Here is a 13,383-nt window from a genome sequence, read left to right as displayed (position 1 = left end):
GTTATTTTCTCCTCCTCCCTTTCTCTCATTATGGGACCCAAGGTGACTCATAGCATAGGTTAAAATGTAATGATAGTTTAAATAACGAAACCTGTGAGCACATACTTTGGGAGAACAACAAATGAAAGGAAAGCACTGTACCATATTGGGGAAGTAGATGCATATGAATGCCTGTATGTCCTTACTAAGCATCCTCCAGTCTTACTATGGTCTGTTTTATCTTTCTGGTACCACTCTGAATTGAGAGCCAACATGGTGGAATCATTTCAGTGTTGGACTGGGACTCTAGAGACCAAAGTGTGAATTTTTGCTCAGCCACAGAAATTCACTGGAAGGTTCTCTTGGATACATCATATGCTTTCAGCTTTAGAGGAAGGCAATGGAAAATGCCAGTGTGGTATAATGGTTAGAGTGTTGAAATTAAAGTTAGAAATTACCTTTATTGAAACAAAACAGTATAGTTTTGAATGTAACCAACTGGGCATCCCTCCCTATGCTATGCTTGCCACATTGCATGCCAGTACAAAGGCCAATCATTAAGCAGAACAAAAGGAAGTTTGACAGCTAAAGAGAGAGAACTAAACCATATATATTTTATTGTATCATATGCTGTCGTGGCACTTTTAGAAGACAACAACAATAACAAAAACTACTAGCACATACTGTACTTCAGAAAGGGCATTAAATGAAAGAAAGGTTCCACTATATGGAGAAAATAAGGTTCCCACAAATGACGACGTATGTCTTCTCAGCATCCTGCAGTTTGAGCTTGATCTAAATGTCCTGATACACTGCTCAGAAGTTGTTTAGCAACAGGACTACTTGGATAAAGACGAATAAAGCGAGCAAGTGCAAAAGTAGGGAAGACGTTCCGGTATATATCAAAATGGATTTTGCCTGCCTCGAACAATCCTGTGGCAATATCTTGCTGCAGAGAACCAAGAGAGAAATGAATAGGACAAATAACATACATATACAGACTTCTTGTCCTGATTTACTGTATATTGATAAAATCCAGTTAGAGAACCAAGACCCAAACTGCTGACTGTCTTCTGGTGAGTGCTTTTAAGAGCAATAGATAGTTTCATATCCTTCCATCACCAAAGATATGACTGCAGATAAAGCTCTGGAATCAGATATTTGCACCCTTGCTTTCTGAGAGACCAAAGCCAATTAACATGTGGCAGAGATGGTTAAAGATATTTTGGCACTCCAAGCTGAAAATCCAACATGGAGGTTAAAATGTGATGTTGAATTGGCAGTTTGCTGCCTTTTAAAGTTGCTACAAACATGGGCTGGGTGGCCTTAAATTCTAAGGTCAGTTATGTCTTATGCTTTGGCTTCCAACCTCTATAGCAGGTATTCACAGTACAGCTGTAAGAAGGTGTATTCATTACTTGGGTGACTATATGACTTGGTACCTCCCATAGGAAGCTCCTGTGTTTGCAAATTGGCCAGTTGAGTGAGGTTGGGAGCCAGGATGCAGCTGGGATGCAGTCACCCGGTGCCATCAGCGGCATTTTTAATGCAATAATTCCTGACTGTATCCCATAAGCGACTGTATCCCAGCAGGACAGGGCCGGTTCTAGGTATTTGGCCATCCTAGGCAAGAAATATTTTGGCACCCCTTGTTGCCCTTCATAATTATTTTCACTCCTTGATTTCCACTATTTCATTTGTTAAAGCTAAACATGATATAAAACTTAGGTTCCAATCTCTCGTCATAGTATTGAGAATTAGTCAAAAAGCCAATTAGATTTTTACAGGTTAAAGTTTTTTTTTATTGCTATGACATTTGGAATAGAGTTTCAAATAAAAATAAAAAAGCTGCCATGCCACCCCTAAATATTGCCACCCTAGGTTGTTGCCTAATTCACCTATATGGATGAGCCGGCACTGCAGCAGGAGTAAGGCGCCTTACAGATGGGCCTAAGCGGCGCCGTCGTTGTGCCAGGAATACGCGCGAGGGGCGGCGCTTCTGGACGCGCCTTGCCCCTTGCACGTATTCCGTACGGCAAGATGGCGGCGCCCTATACAGACGGGTGCAACCATCTTGACGTAATGGACGCGCAGCGTCCGGACATCTAAACCCGGAAGAGCCGTCACGAGTGCGCGCTTTGGCACTTGCAGCGGCTCTTCTGGGTTGCTGGAAGGAGTGCGATTTCTGCACTCCTTTTTTGCAGCGCCAAGGAGTCGCGCGGTTTGGCTGCTGCGGCTCCTCCGCGCTGCAACCGGCAGTGCCCCAAGACCGCCCCTTTTGGGCGGTCTGTAACGGGCCTAAGTCACCTTTTTTTGCCATGTGATAAACTCCATACTCTCAGTAGGGAGAACAAACAATGAACAGCCCAAACCCTGATTCTGGTGCAAACAGAGTGGATGACAGCCAGCCTGTTCAGCACCAGAACCCCTCTTAATCAGTATTTAAATACCTCACCAGTTGCTCCAGATCTTCTGGAAATATCTCAAGCCCTCTGTTCTGATGCAGGGTGGTTGTTTGAAACATGTCCCATTCTGCCACCTGCCACATCCGCTGCTGCTGCCAGTCACTTGCTCTGAGGTCGGAATGAGACACCCAGCCATGTGATCAAGGCTGGGTGCCTCATTCTGACCTCAGGGTAAAGTGACTCATGGCAGTGGTGACCACACAAGGTGGCTCAGTAGGATATGCATGTGATCAGCTGCTCAGCATTGGAACATAGAGTCTTTGCAGTGGAAGAGAGTCAGGGCAGCTCCAGGACCAAGATACTCCAGGCTGCCCTGCACCAGTGCAGACAGGACAAGGACCCATATTTGTTACTGCTCTGATACTGGGAATTTTAGTCTCACTGAAAATAGTATAGAGAAATACATGCAATGCTTCTTACAGTGGTCCCTCGTTATCTACAGGGATTTGGTTCCACAAGCCCCGTGGATACCAAAATCCATAGATGCTCAAGTCCCATTCAATATAATGGCAGAGTAAAATAGTGTCCCTTTTATAAAAGGGCAAAATGTTTGCCTATGGGGGTTTGCATATTTTTAAAGTGTTTTCAAGCCAAGGATGCTTGAATCCATGGATAAAAAAACATGGATATGGAGGACTGATTGTATATGCAAAGAGGAAGGAACTCTTCACTTTGGTTTGGGGGAGATGAAGTGAAGGACAGTTCTATGCCAAAAGTAAAGAGATGAGCGGAGTATCATCAAAGTGGAATTGTGTGCATGTGTTTGCATGAGTAAAACAGTTGCCACTATAGCAAATGGAAATAATAATCCTGCTTGCTCTTTAAACTGGCATTCTAATGAATGGACTGCATTTGAAGACATGCATCTGGAATACCACTCAATACTTCATGGGAAGGGTTATATAGGTATGCTAATTAAAATGTATCTGTATCAGGAGGGTGCAATAGCAACAGGCACTAGGTTGATCAAACAAACTTGTAACATACCTGAGGCCAGTCCCCTATGGAAGTCTGTTTGTCAATCACAACTCTTATCCCACTTTCTAGAACTTGAACATCAGGAAATCTACAAAGAAAATGGAATATTGGTCATTAGTTCTAACTCTGTGTGTGTGTGTGTGACGGCAGTACACTGGTGCTGGCAAAATTCATTTTCCATTTGCAGATTTTACCACTTTGGCAAAAGCAGTCAAAAGCTTTTCTTGAGATTAGAGCAATATCAACTGTCTGCACATACCTGACAGCCATCAGCCCTAACAGAGCCCAAGCAGTATGGTGGATCTGAGATTCACTGTGCTGAATGTATTTGTGAAGGCTGAAGGATTCTATTTCCTCTCCCCAACCACCATCTGCCATTTGCTTGGAAACCAAGAACTCACAAGCTTTGATCACCTCCTTGCATGCCAACCTGGAAAAGATAAGCAAGTGAGTAAACATGTGGGGGGGGGGGTGAGACAGGTCAAAATAAGGTAGCGATTGACTGTCTACTTGTTCCACCATTAGCTTTAGATGCCTTCAAGTAAATATTATGCTCACATACCTACAGGTAAAAACTATTGAATTTAGTAGGGTTGACTTCTTTGTAAAAGAGATTTAGGCTACTATGATCACATTTTTTGTATGCTGAGAATTTCTGTTCAATCACAGAATATAGTGCCTCATACTGGAATTGGCACTTAAGTCATTCAAGCAACGTGTAAAGATTTTAGCTGTTATGTTCTACCTGTCATGTTTGTGAAGAAAGTCACAGGAACCTGATAAATATCTACACCTAAAGCTCCAGCATGGCAAAATCTAAGAAAGGAAGAGCATATTCTCCAAATGTACTGATTTGAGAGCAACAGTCCCAAGTACATAATCCTCTGTCATCTCTCTATTTCAGCTGCTTTTAAAAATGTCCCAGTTTCTCTCTCTTCCTCCCACTTTCTCCCTTCATCCTCATCTTATTCCAGTTGCAGACAACTTAGTTCAAGGTGAAAAAGTAATTTGTACTTGATTTACTTGGCAGGGAAGAAGAGAAGAAGAGGAGAGGGACAGAATTTTGCCTTCCCTCTAGACTCAGGAAAAAAGCAAACTGATGCAGCCTCTCCTAACTTATCTGTTTTTCGTCATTAATAACTTTAACCATCTTGACCATAGAAATAATAAAAAAAATATATATTGCTAAAGCAAGTAGTTGCCTTAGCAATATATTGATTTTTCAATCAATTCTATTGTTAAAAAAGAAGAATCTATTTGATGTTCCCACATATTGGGCACGCTTCAAAATCGATTCTTTAAAAAAAAAACACTTTCAAAATAATGACAGGAAACACCAGGTTTTTTTTATATTTGTTCCACTTCTTTCCTCCTGGAATCACTCAAATGAGGATTGGAAGTGGTTTCAAACGTGAACTAGGGTCATTTGCCCCGAACCACACTTTGGAGCAAACTGCAATGGGAATGACCCCAAAAAGTTACTATTCTCTGACTCACTACCTAAAAAAAAAAAAAAAAAAAAAAAGGGGGGGGGGAGTGCACAGCTATACTGTGTTTAGATGAGTGATTCCTCCACACAAACCTCCCTCCACCCCATCGCTCTCATTGGTTTCAGTTAGGTTTACATTGGGGAACATGGGCTGTGGCTCATTTTCTTAATTCTAGGACTGTTCAAATTGCAACAGATTCCTATCTGTTTGAGGAGTTTTAGGGGACTTTCTGAACCAGTCTCTCCAGTTCACCATCCCTAAACAAAACTCAGGGGTCACCAGAATTATTATGAGGCTCAAAACTTGTTCTTGTTACTCACCCATCACGGTAAATGTGTCCCATACATGCAAATGCTTCTAGCCCAAACCAGGTGGCATATGTGAAACACAAGCCCCATACCCTGTCAAGAAGGCAAAATCCATTAGCCCTTGAGTGCATTAAAATGTATGACAATTTATGCTTTTTGAATGGCCCTTTTGACCTTGGTTTGTTAACTTTTGCTTGGTTTTTAAAGGGATATAGGAGTGCCGCTTTTACTTACCAAAAGATCCTCTCTTGCAAAGCATTTAGTGTATTTCTGTCAAATTCCAGTAAGAACTACTGATATTCTATATTCTGAACTTTTACAGAATTGGCTTGCTGAAGTTCTGACCAGTGGTTCAAATGTTATTAAGGGTTTTATGCTCCAAAAGTTAAGCATGCATCTTGAAATGAAATCCCGATTATGATCATCTAGTGTTAAAATCCTACTTATCTTATATGCAAGAAAGCATATTCAAACATATTGGTAAGACTGCTAACATTGTAGCCCTAAATTTCCTTTTCAAAACCTGTGGAAATCTAGGGCTTGTCTACATGGTAGAAAAGTCTAGGACCATAAAATTAACAATAAAACTACTAATTAAGACAGTAAAAACTACAACTGACATTCAAAATGCATTTGACATTGATTTATAACAACTGTCCTTTAGTTCAATTCTTTCAACCACTTCCAGACTCAGCTGTTACCTTGAGCTTCAACAAGGATAAAGATTTTACTGCTTAAAGGAATTTTGGCCTGTTCACATGAAATGTAGTTTCTGTTGCCCTCTCAGTCCAAGTTTCTCCTTCTTTAATTACTATGGTCTTGACTCAATAGTTGTCTCTTCTCCTTATTTGTTGTTCTCCCACACTCTTCTACCAAGCCCCAAAGAGGGACCAAATGGGCAATGCTCTTGGGCTGGTTTAGTTTATACCTGATATTATGTAGCCTGCTGGGCACAGCTCTATGAAGGCTGCTGGGCCTTGGTCAAGACAAGATTGTAAATCCAATGGTCAGTCTATTCTCCCTCTGACCCAAACTTGTCAATTCAGCTCCCTGCAGACTCTCTCAGTTCCCAGTAGCCTCTCTCAGCCAGGCGTTGGGTTTTCTAAAAGTCCGCTTCATTCATCTTCATTTTTCAATTCTTCGTTTGAAGGGGACTTTTTTAATAGGAGGATTCCACTTAGTCTCTTATCACTTTTCTTCCTTTCAGTTCAAGGAATTTATGTTCTTTAAAAATCTGGTAATTATTTTCAATAGACTGAGCAGTCTATTATTCTGTTGGAGTCATATCTGAGAGGGTTATCCTCCCCATTAAAGAGTGGAATGCAAGTCTTTTCTCTCCCATCAAATAATCATCCAAGGAAGCATAGAAAGTATTTTAAATAGAAAAAATAGGGGAAAGGGGGGAAAGGGAAAAAAAATAAAAAATAAAATTATGTGTAAGCTGAGCTAGTGGTATTAGAAGCAAAAGAAGTAGCAGCCAGTTGAAATTTAGAAGTAAAAGATAATGCCTCTTTTCTTTTTATCTTTATTTGGAGCTACATCAAACACTCCCTAAAAAGCCAACATCATCTTGATTCCCCTATATGCTGATATAACTGGTGGGGACTCCCAAGTTCCCCATCACCACCTTTCTGTGTAACAATACACCCATACTTTTTCTTAGACTTTCAGACTCAAATTTAGATGGGGACAATCTGAAACTAGTAAAGACACCTGCCTTTTCCTGTTCTTGTATTGCTTTATGAAGGACCTGAGTCTTACTGTATTGATAGAGTCTTACTGTTTTGTAAGTTGACTGAACATGAGACACACTTCTTAAGGCATGAGCAGTTTTCCAGCATTTTGAAACATAAATCAGAATGAGATAGACTTTCATCTTAAACTGGCAGGGAGTTTTATAACTGAATGATGTATTTCTCTCTAAATATCACCAAGGAGGACAAAGCAGTTTTTTTAAAAAAACAAAACATAACCAAGGAGATAGAGATGATATTTCATCAGTAGCCTTTTCAAGTTTTACCATACATAGCTAATATTTACTTCAGGACAGGGAAATAAGATTGGGTTTGAATGATTTTTAAGCTATCAGAAATTGATGACATTCTTAAACAAAACCAATATTGTCTGACGCTTAACTTAAGGCATTATTATAGCCAGCTGTTTTGGTAGTGGGTCTTGTTCACTTTATGTAAACCTAATGATTCCAACATTGTTGCTGACCTGTACAGATATCATTAAGCTTCTAGTATTCACTTACTGGCAAAGGACTATTCCTTATTTTGAAATAAAAGTATGTTTTTCTTGAAAAGGCGATCTGTTGTTGTTGTGTGGTTTCAAGTAATTTCTGATTTATGTCTACCGTAAGTTGAACCTATCATGGGCTTTCTTGGCAAATTTCTTCAAAGGGGGTTTGCCATTGCTATTCTCTGAGACTGAGAGAGTGTGACATGCCCAAGATTACCCAGTAGTTTCAGGGCTCAGCGGGGATTCGAATGCTGGTCAAAGCCCAACAATAAAACCACTATGTGACATTGGCTCTCTAAGGCTATCCCTAAGAACTAAGAAATTAGCAAGTAATTAACTAATCTCAGAATGAGATACATTTTGCTTTTATGTTCTTAGAAGATTATGTAGCTGAATAGTTTATACATTCTGCCGATGATAATGAGTGAAGAGACAGCTCTTTTGAATCTGACTTTCAAAATTCTATGGATTCATGCACAGTTTGGTACTACAGTGAGTTGGGGAACTGTAAAAAAAGGTATATGAAATAATTATAAGCAACTTACCCATACCAGGAGCCATCTGCTCTCTGTGTATTGCGACAGAACTGCAAACCTTGATTAAGAGTGTCACTGGAGGGGGGGAGGGAACCCAAAAGAATTTACATTTCAACATTAATTCACTCTGGAGAAGGCTACAATCAAGGCGAGTCCTTCAGTGACTTAAGTCGTCTTCAAGCTAGTCTAATTGAGGCTCCATTTTTGACCAAAACATGTACATTTTCACCACTTATTTGTATGGTGTTAGTGCTACTGTTGTGAGTTCTAATCAAGCCGCATTCTGCTGCTGTGACCAACCACAGATCAAACTGCATCCTATTTGTGGGTCCCAACTGAGCATCTGAACCCTAGTTAACACAAAGATTCTTCATCTTTCTCTAAGCCTACATAAATCACTACTGTATAAGCTGCTTTGCGCCAAACTGATATACTATAAAAATATCACTTAGAAGGTATAATCTTTTCTGAGTTTTCAGGTTTGACTTTTCACCAAAACACAATTTTTAACATTAAAATCACATGTATATAGGAAATATCTCTGTCCTGCATGGAGAGCCAATTCTCTAGTCCCATTTCTGCTACAGACAGGTTTCAACCACTTCCAAGAGATGCTTCTTCAGTTCTAATGGGGGAAAAAAACTTTTGACATCCACAGGGTCCTCTCTAGCAGGCTGAACTGAGAGCCAGTCTGGGTTAGTGAATGCTGCTGCCTCTGTACAGGAGAGGCCTTGGTTTGAAACCTTGCTCGGTCATAGCACTCACTGATTGCCCCTGAGAGCAGGAACTTATGCTCTCAAGTTTGTTGCGATGGGATAAAATGGAAAAATCCTGCCTACACTACTCTAAGCCCTCCTTGGATGTAGACTAGGAACTCCATGTGGTTAATAAAGCAATCAACTTTCTTAAGATTCTAGTCTTTCCCATATTGGTTTTAGTGAGAAATTTAGTTTTTTCTTCTACTGTATGTCTGTAGGAGTATCCTAAAGAAATCCAATTACACATAAGAAGTCTCAAGATATTGAGTTACAATCAGGGCACATCTACAGGGGCCAAATAAAGTGGGGGGGCATCCTCACATTGACTTGTTTTCATAATGTAGGGTCAAATTCTCAATCACAACATAAGGCCAATTCTGCTCTATTCTTCTCTTAAACTAGTTTTTTTTTTAATGTACCTTTTGCTCTGGATTTTTCAGGAAAATTCAGAGCATTCTGTAGCAATGCAAATTATGCATAGTGACACTCGGTGGCTGTCTACACACATGTCCCCAATGTGTCACCTGTGCCTCCACTGCTGGCATGAGTCACTCCCTCTGTGGTTCTCAACAAGGCACCCAGCCATGTGCTCAATGCTGAACACCTTGCTTCTGACCACAGAGGGAGCAACTCATGGTAGCGGCAGGGGACATGTCTGTAGACTCCCAGCAAGTGTCGCTACTGAGTATGGAGGTAATGGAGAAATCTGGGCAGCTCTGGGGGAAGAATACTCTGGAAGCATGCCTGTGAAGATGCACCCTCAATTCTAGGAAAATGTATTCAGGATGGCAACTTTTTGTTAGTTTTTGTTATTGTACTTTATATAGGTTGAATGACTAATTATCACACCTCTGGGATGTATTATCATTTATCCTGATCAGGGATTTTGCCTTTTTGCCTGAGTCCGAACTGTAAAAAAAAATCCAAATACAGATGTAGTTCATATTTAATCTGACATGGGCTGGAATTTGCAGTCAATCTATGTAAGTGGAAGAATCATTCTCTGAACATAAAATCATGGACATTCATCAGGTTGAAATAATCACATTTAGAAAGTACCTATAGCATCTAAATTCAACACAGAGATTTACTGATGTCTGAAGCAATATCTTTCTTGGCTTCTGAAGAGCTTCCTTATGAATTTACCTGATTTCATCTGCCCGGTGATCTGGGAATCTCTTCTGGAAATGTCTGAGTCCCTTCATTACTGATGATGTACATTCCACAACAGTATGATCTACCAAACAGCCAGCTTCAAAACATGAGTTGAAGAATTTTATTTAAAATATAGGCATCCTGCCTCCCAACCATTCAAGTTACAAAAATCATAAAACTTTACACCAAACATTAACCTCTAACAGGTTCCTGTTTTAGACTTCTTACCACCCTGAACAGCTCAGCTGGATGTGAATTCATAGAAACATGTGCAGAAAAGTAATCTTTCTTTGCTGCACATATTGTCACTTTATAGAAACAATGATATTTTCTATATTGTGTCTTGTCACATAGAAGTCGGGTTTTCTGCCATCTGCACTCTAGTTATTGTCCTTCTCATTTCAGTTTACTTAGGGTCTCTGTATACCATGGAACTTGTTTGTGAACAGGTAGGATGCCCTTCCTGGGGTTAAAATTATGTTATGGTGTCTAGGGCGGTGGGGAATAACCAGTAAGTGCAGCAAAATGGCCAGAGGTCTCTCTGAGACTGTAGAGTTTATCACACTGGGGATAATTTAAGCATTAAAGAGAAATTAAAGTGCATTTAAAGCATGCCACAAATAAAGTGAAAATGGTGAGTAATTGCTGAATGATTATCACACATAATTGCACTAATAAAGTGAGATCAGAAATGCATTGTCACAGAAATCCCAAAAGTAAAAAGATGTGGATTAATGCTTCTTTGCAACCACTTTAATGGTGGGTTTTGTGCGAAGTCATGTGTAATAATTCCATGTAATTGCGCAATTTTTCTGGGATATTCACGGGATAGACTCCAGACCTCTTTTGTGTAATAAACTCCTGAGAGAGGCACTATTGGCCATTTTGAAGACAAAATTTGCTCCTCACGCCAGAGGAATGGGGAGGCTGGGAGACCTTATGGCCTCCAAACTGGAGATGGAGGGCCACCACAGTCCTAGTCTTTTCACACTGCAGAGGCATAGCAGTGTAATTCTATTTTAACTACCATGGTTCTGTCTTACAAAATTTGAGGAGCTGCAATTTATGGAGAGATGTTTAGAATTATCAGCTAGAAAGCAATAGTGCCACCCCAAACTGCAAATCCCAGGATATCACAGAATGAAGTCATGGCAGTGGAATCACAGTGATATAATTCTGTAGTGTGAAAGCTCTTTAGAGGATATGCCAAAGAATTCTCTAATGCTTCAAAACATATTTCCAGCTTCTATAGAAGAGTGTCCTTTGGACCTATATAAAGATCTTGAAAAGGGTATGCTATATACATAGATAGTTTCTAAAACACAGAGATCCCAGCTGATATAAGTTAAAACTAGTATCGTTTATCAATCATTACTTCAGTGGCTTATACAGATGCTCATGATCTGAAGTTATTATTACAAGGTAAGGTGTGAGGAGCCATTGGGAGCCATTTTCAAGGTGAGACATATATCTGAAAGTTTAAGATGCCAAACTCTGAAACCATGGACTGTGGCAGCAGTACCATGATGCATCACCCCTTTATCAATGCAACAGCTCCCATTCAGAGCCAATTGTAAGTCTGGTTTTTACTGCTGCAGTGCCCACATATGAGAGGGTTCTGTAGTTTGTCAGCTCCCCAGATCATACGGCTACAAGAACCAACCAGGTCTGTCTGGATTTATTTAACTGATGTTCCACTCTTTGTTCCTCAGCCTCAGTAATTATTTGTTCAAGGACTCACATAGAATGTTTCAAATTACCTCTTGCATCTGATTTTCTGACTACTTTGTCAATGTCATCTGATGGCCTCTGTCTTCCTTAGGGCACTGCCTTCTTTTGGACCATACTGCCTATCTGGTTCTTTGAACTCTCAGGACCTGTCTTCAGGGGCCAAAAGCCCCCCTCCTTTTCTGGCATCATCCTGTTCAGATGATTCATGTCCCAAACCCTGGTTCTCATGTGAACAGTCTGGACGATGTCTAGCACATTCCACACCAGAATTAAAATGGTTTTTGAACATCGAGAGCTCTCTGTTCTCACCCTTCAGCAGCTGTCTGCATGGCTGTGTCACTAAGCTGCCCATTAGTCACTACAGGTTGCTCTCTTCTGAGGTCAGAACAAGATGCCCAGCTATGTGATAGAGGCTTTGGCCTTGTTCTGATAGCAGAAGCAAGATATCTGTGGTAGTGGTGGATGTGCCAGGTGGCTCAGTGGTATGTCCATGCAGACAGATGCCATGGTGTGGGAACAGAGGGCAAGGTAAACAGCCATTTGGGGCAAGTAGAGAGCCAGGATATTCTGGGCTGAAAGAATCTCCCCTGAGATGCAATTCCTGAACTACATTTGCTGTAACTGAGCAGAACCTTACACCCTCTAATGCAGACTTTCAGTCTTGATCTGCACTGTGAACCTTCAGCAATAGACTATGCCTTTTCAGAAACCAATCAGAAGAGAACCAGAAATTCACCGAAGATATCTAACCAGCTGTTCTATTAACAAGATTCTGTTCTTACCATAAAGCTCTACAGGATTTATCATCTCCAGAAGGGCACTTCCACGCATGGTTTCAAAGGAGGAAAATCCACCATCAACATTTCTCATGCTAAGCAGCTACAAAAAAGTATAAATAGAATGGTGTGGAGAGAAACAGGGACTGTGAGAATTGACACAATAAGCCTCCAACACAAGCATGACCCAACAGCCACACATAAGCCACATGGGTAGGTACATCATGCCCTTTAGCCAGGTCCAACCATTCTGTGGCCCAGTGGCATCACTAGGGAGTGCAGGGGTTCAGACTACACCGGGTGACACCCTAAGGGGAGTAGTGACACCACTGCTCCTCAGACACCTGCAGTTTAGCAAAAATGGGCTGTGGCATTCCTCTGTATCTTTTTAAAATGCTAAATGGGCTGAGTGGGGTGTGGCTCAGTGGGAGGAGAAAGAAGAGACCTAAGAGTTTTAAAAAAAAATCAATTTTTTTAAATTTAAAGAATTTTTAAATTTTTCTTTAAAAACGTTATATTCTACCATATTTTCACTTTACCACATGAACCTATGTATATGTAAACACATTTATTCTCTGTGTATGATATTGTAATTTAACTGTATAATTTTAATGTTGCTAGTACAGTTTACACTCCATTTTCGTGGGGGATCCATTCATGACCCCCCCCCCCATGAAAAAGGAGCTCGCACATATTCAAGTCTCATTGGCTTGGATTGGGTGCGCCCCTGCATGTGCCCACCATAGGAAATAGCAGATGTTGCCCCTCCACGAATATTCAAGGGCACGGATCTCTGATCCACAAGTTAGGAAGGGCGACTGTAGTTTTATGTCACAACTATTACCATTACATTCAGTGATATATGGGAATTACAATTATAAGTAATTATCAAATGCTGAGGATTCTGGATGTGGGGTATGGGCTCAATAATCAGTAATCTGAATAGCTTTCTACAAGCACCAG

General features: G+C 40.6%; 1 protein-coding gene across 1 annotated transcript; it reads right to left on the bottom strand.

The window, feature by feature from the left end:
* Positions 1-569: 569 nt before the first annotated feature.
* On the bottom strand, positions 570-12,514 carry LOC121928210 (lanosterol synthase-like). Its single transcript, XM_042462616.1, has 7 exons — positions 12,427-12,514; positions 9,905-10,010; positions 8,010-8,075; positions 5,233-5,313; positions 3,682-3,852; positions 3,432-3,510; positions 570-928 (listed from the first exon to the last, which is right to left on the bottom strand). The coding sequence occupies exons 1-7, from the start codon at positions 12,512-12,514 to the stop codon at positions 749-751; spliced, it is 771 nt and encodes a 256-aa protein (XP_042318550.1). The 3' UTR covers positions 570-748.
* Between the last annotated feature and the right edge of the window lie 869 nt (positions 12,515-13,383).

This window comes from Sceloporus undulatus, chromosome 4 (assembly GCF_019175285.1).
Source record: "Sceloporus undulatus isolate JIND9_A2432 ecotype Alabama chromosome 4, SceUnd_v1.1, whole genome shotgun sequence".
Lineage (NCBI taxonomy): Eukaryota > Metazoa > Chordata > Lepidosauria > Squamata > Phrynosomatidae > Sceloporus > Sceloporus undulatus.
Note: the sequence above shows the minus strand (reverse complement) of the source record. Positions and strands in the feature narration are given on the sequence as shown.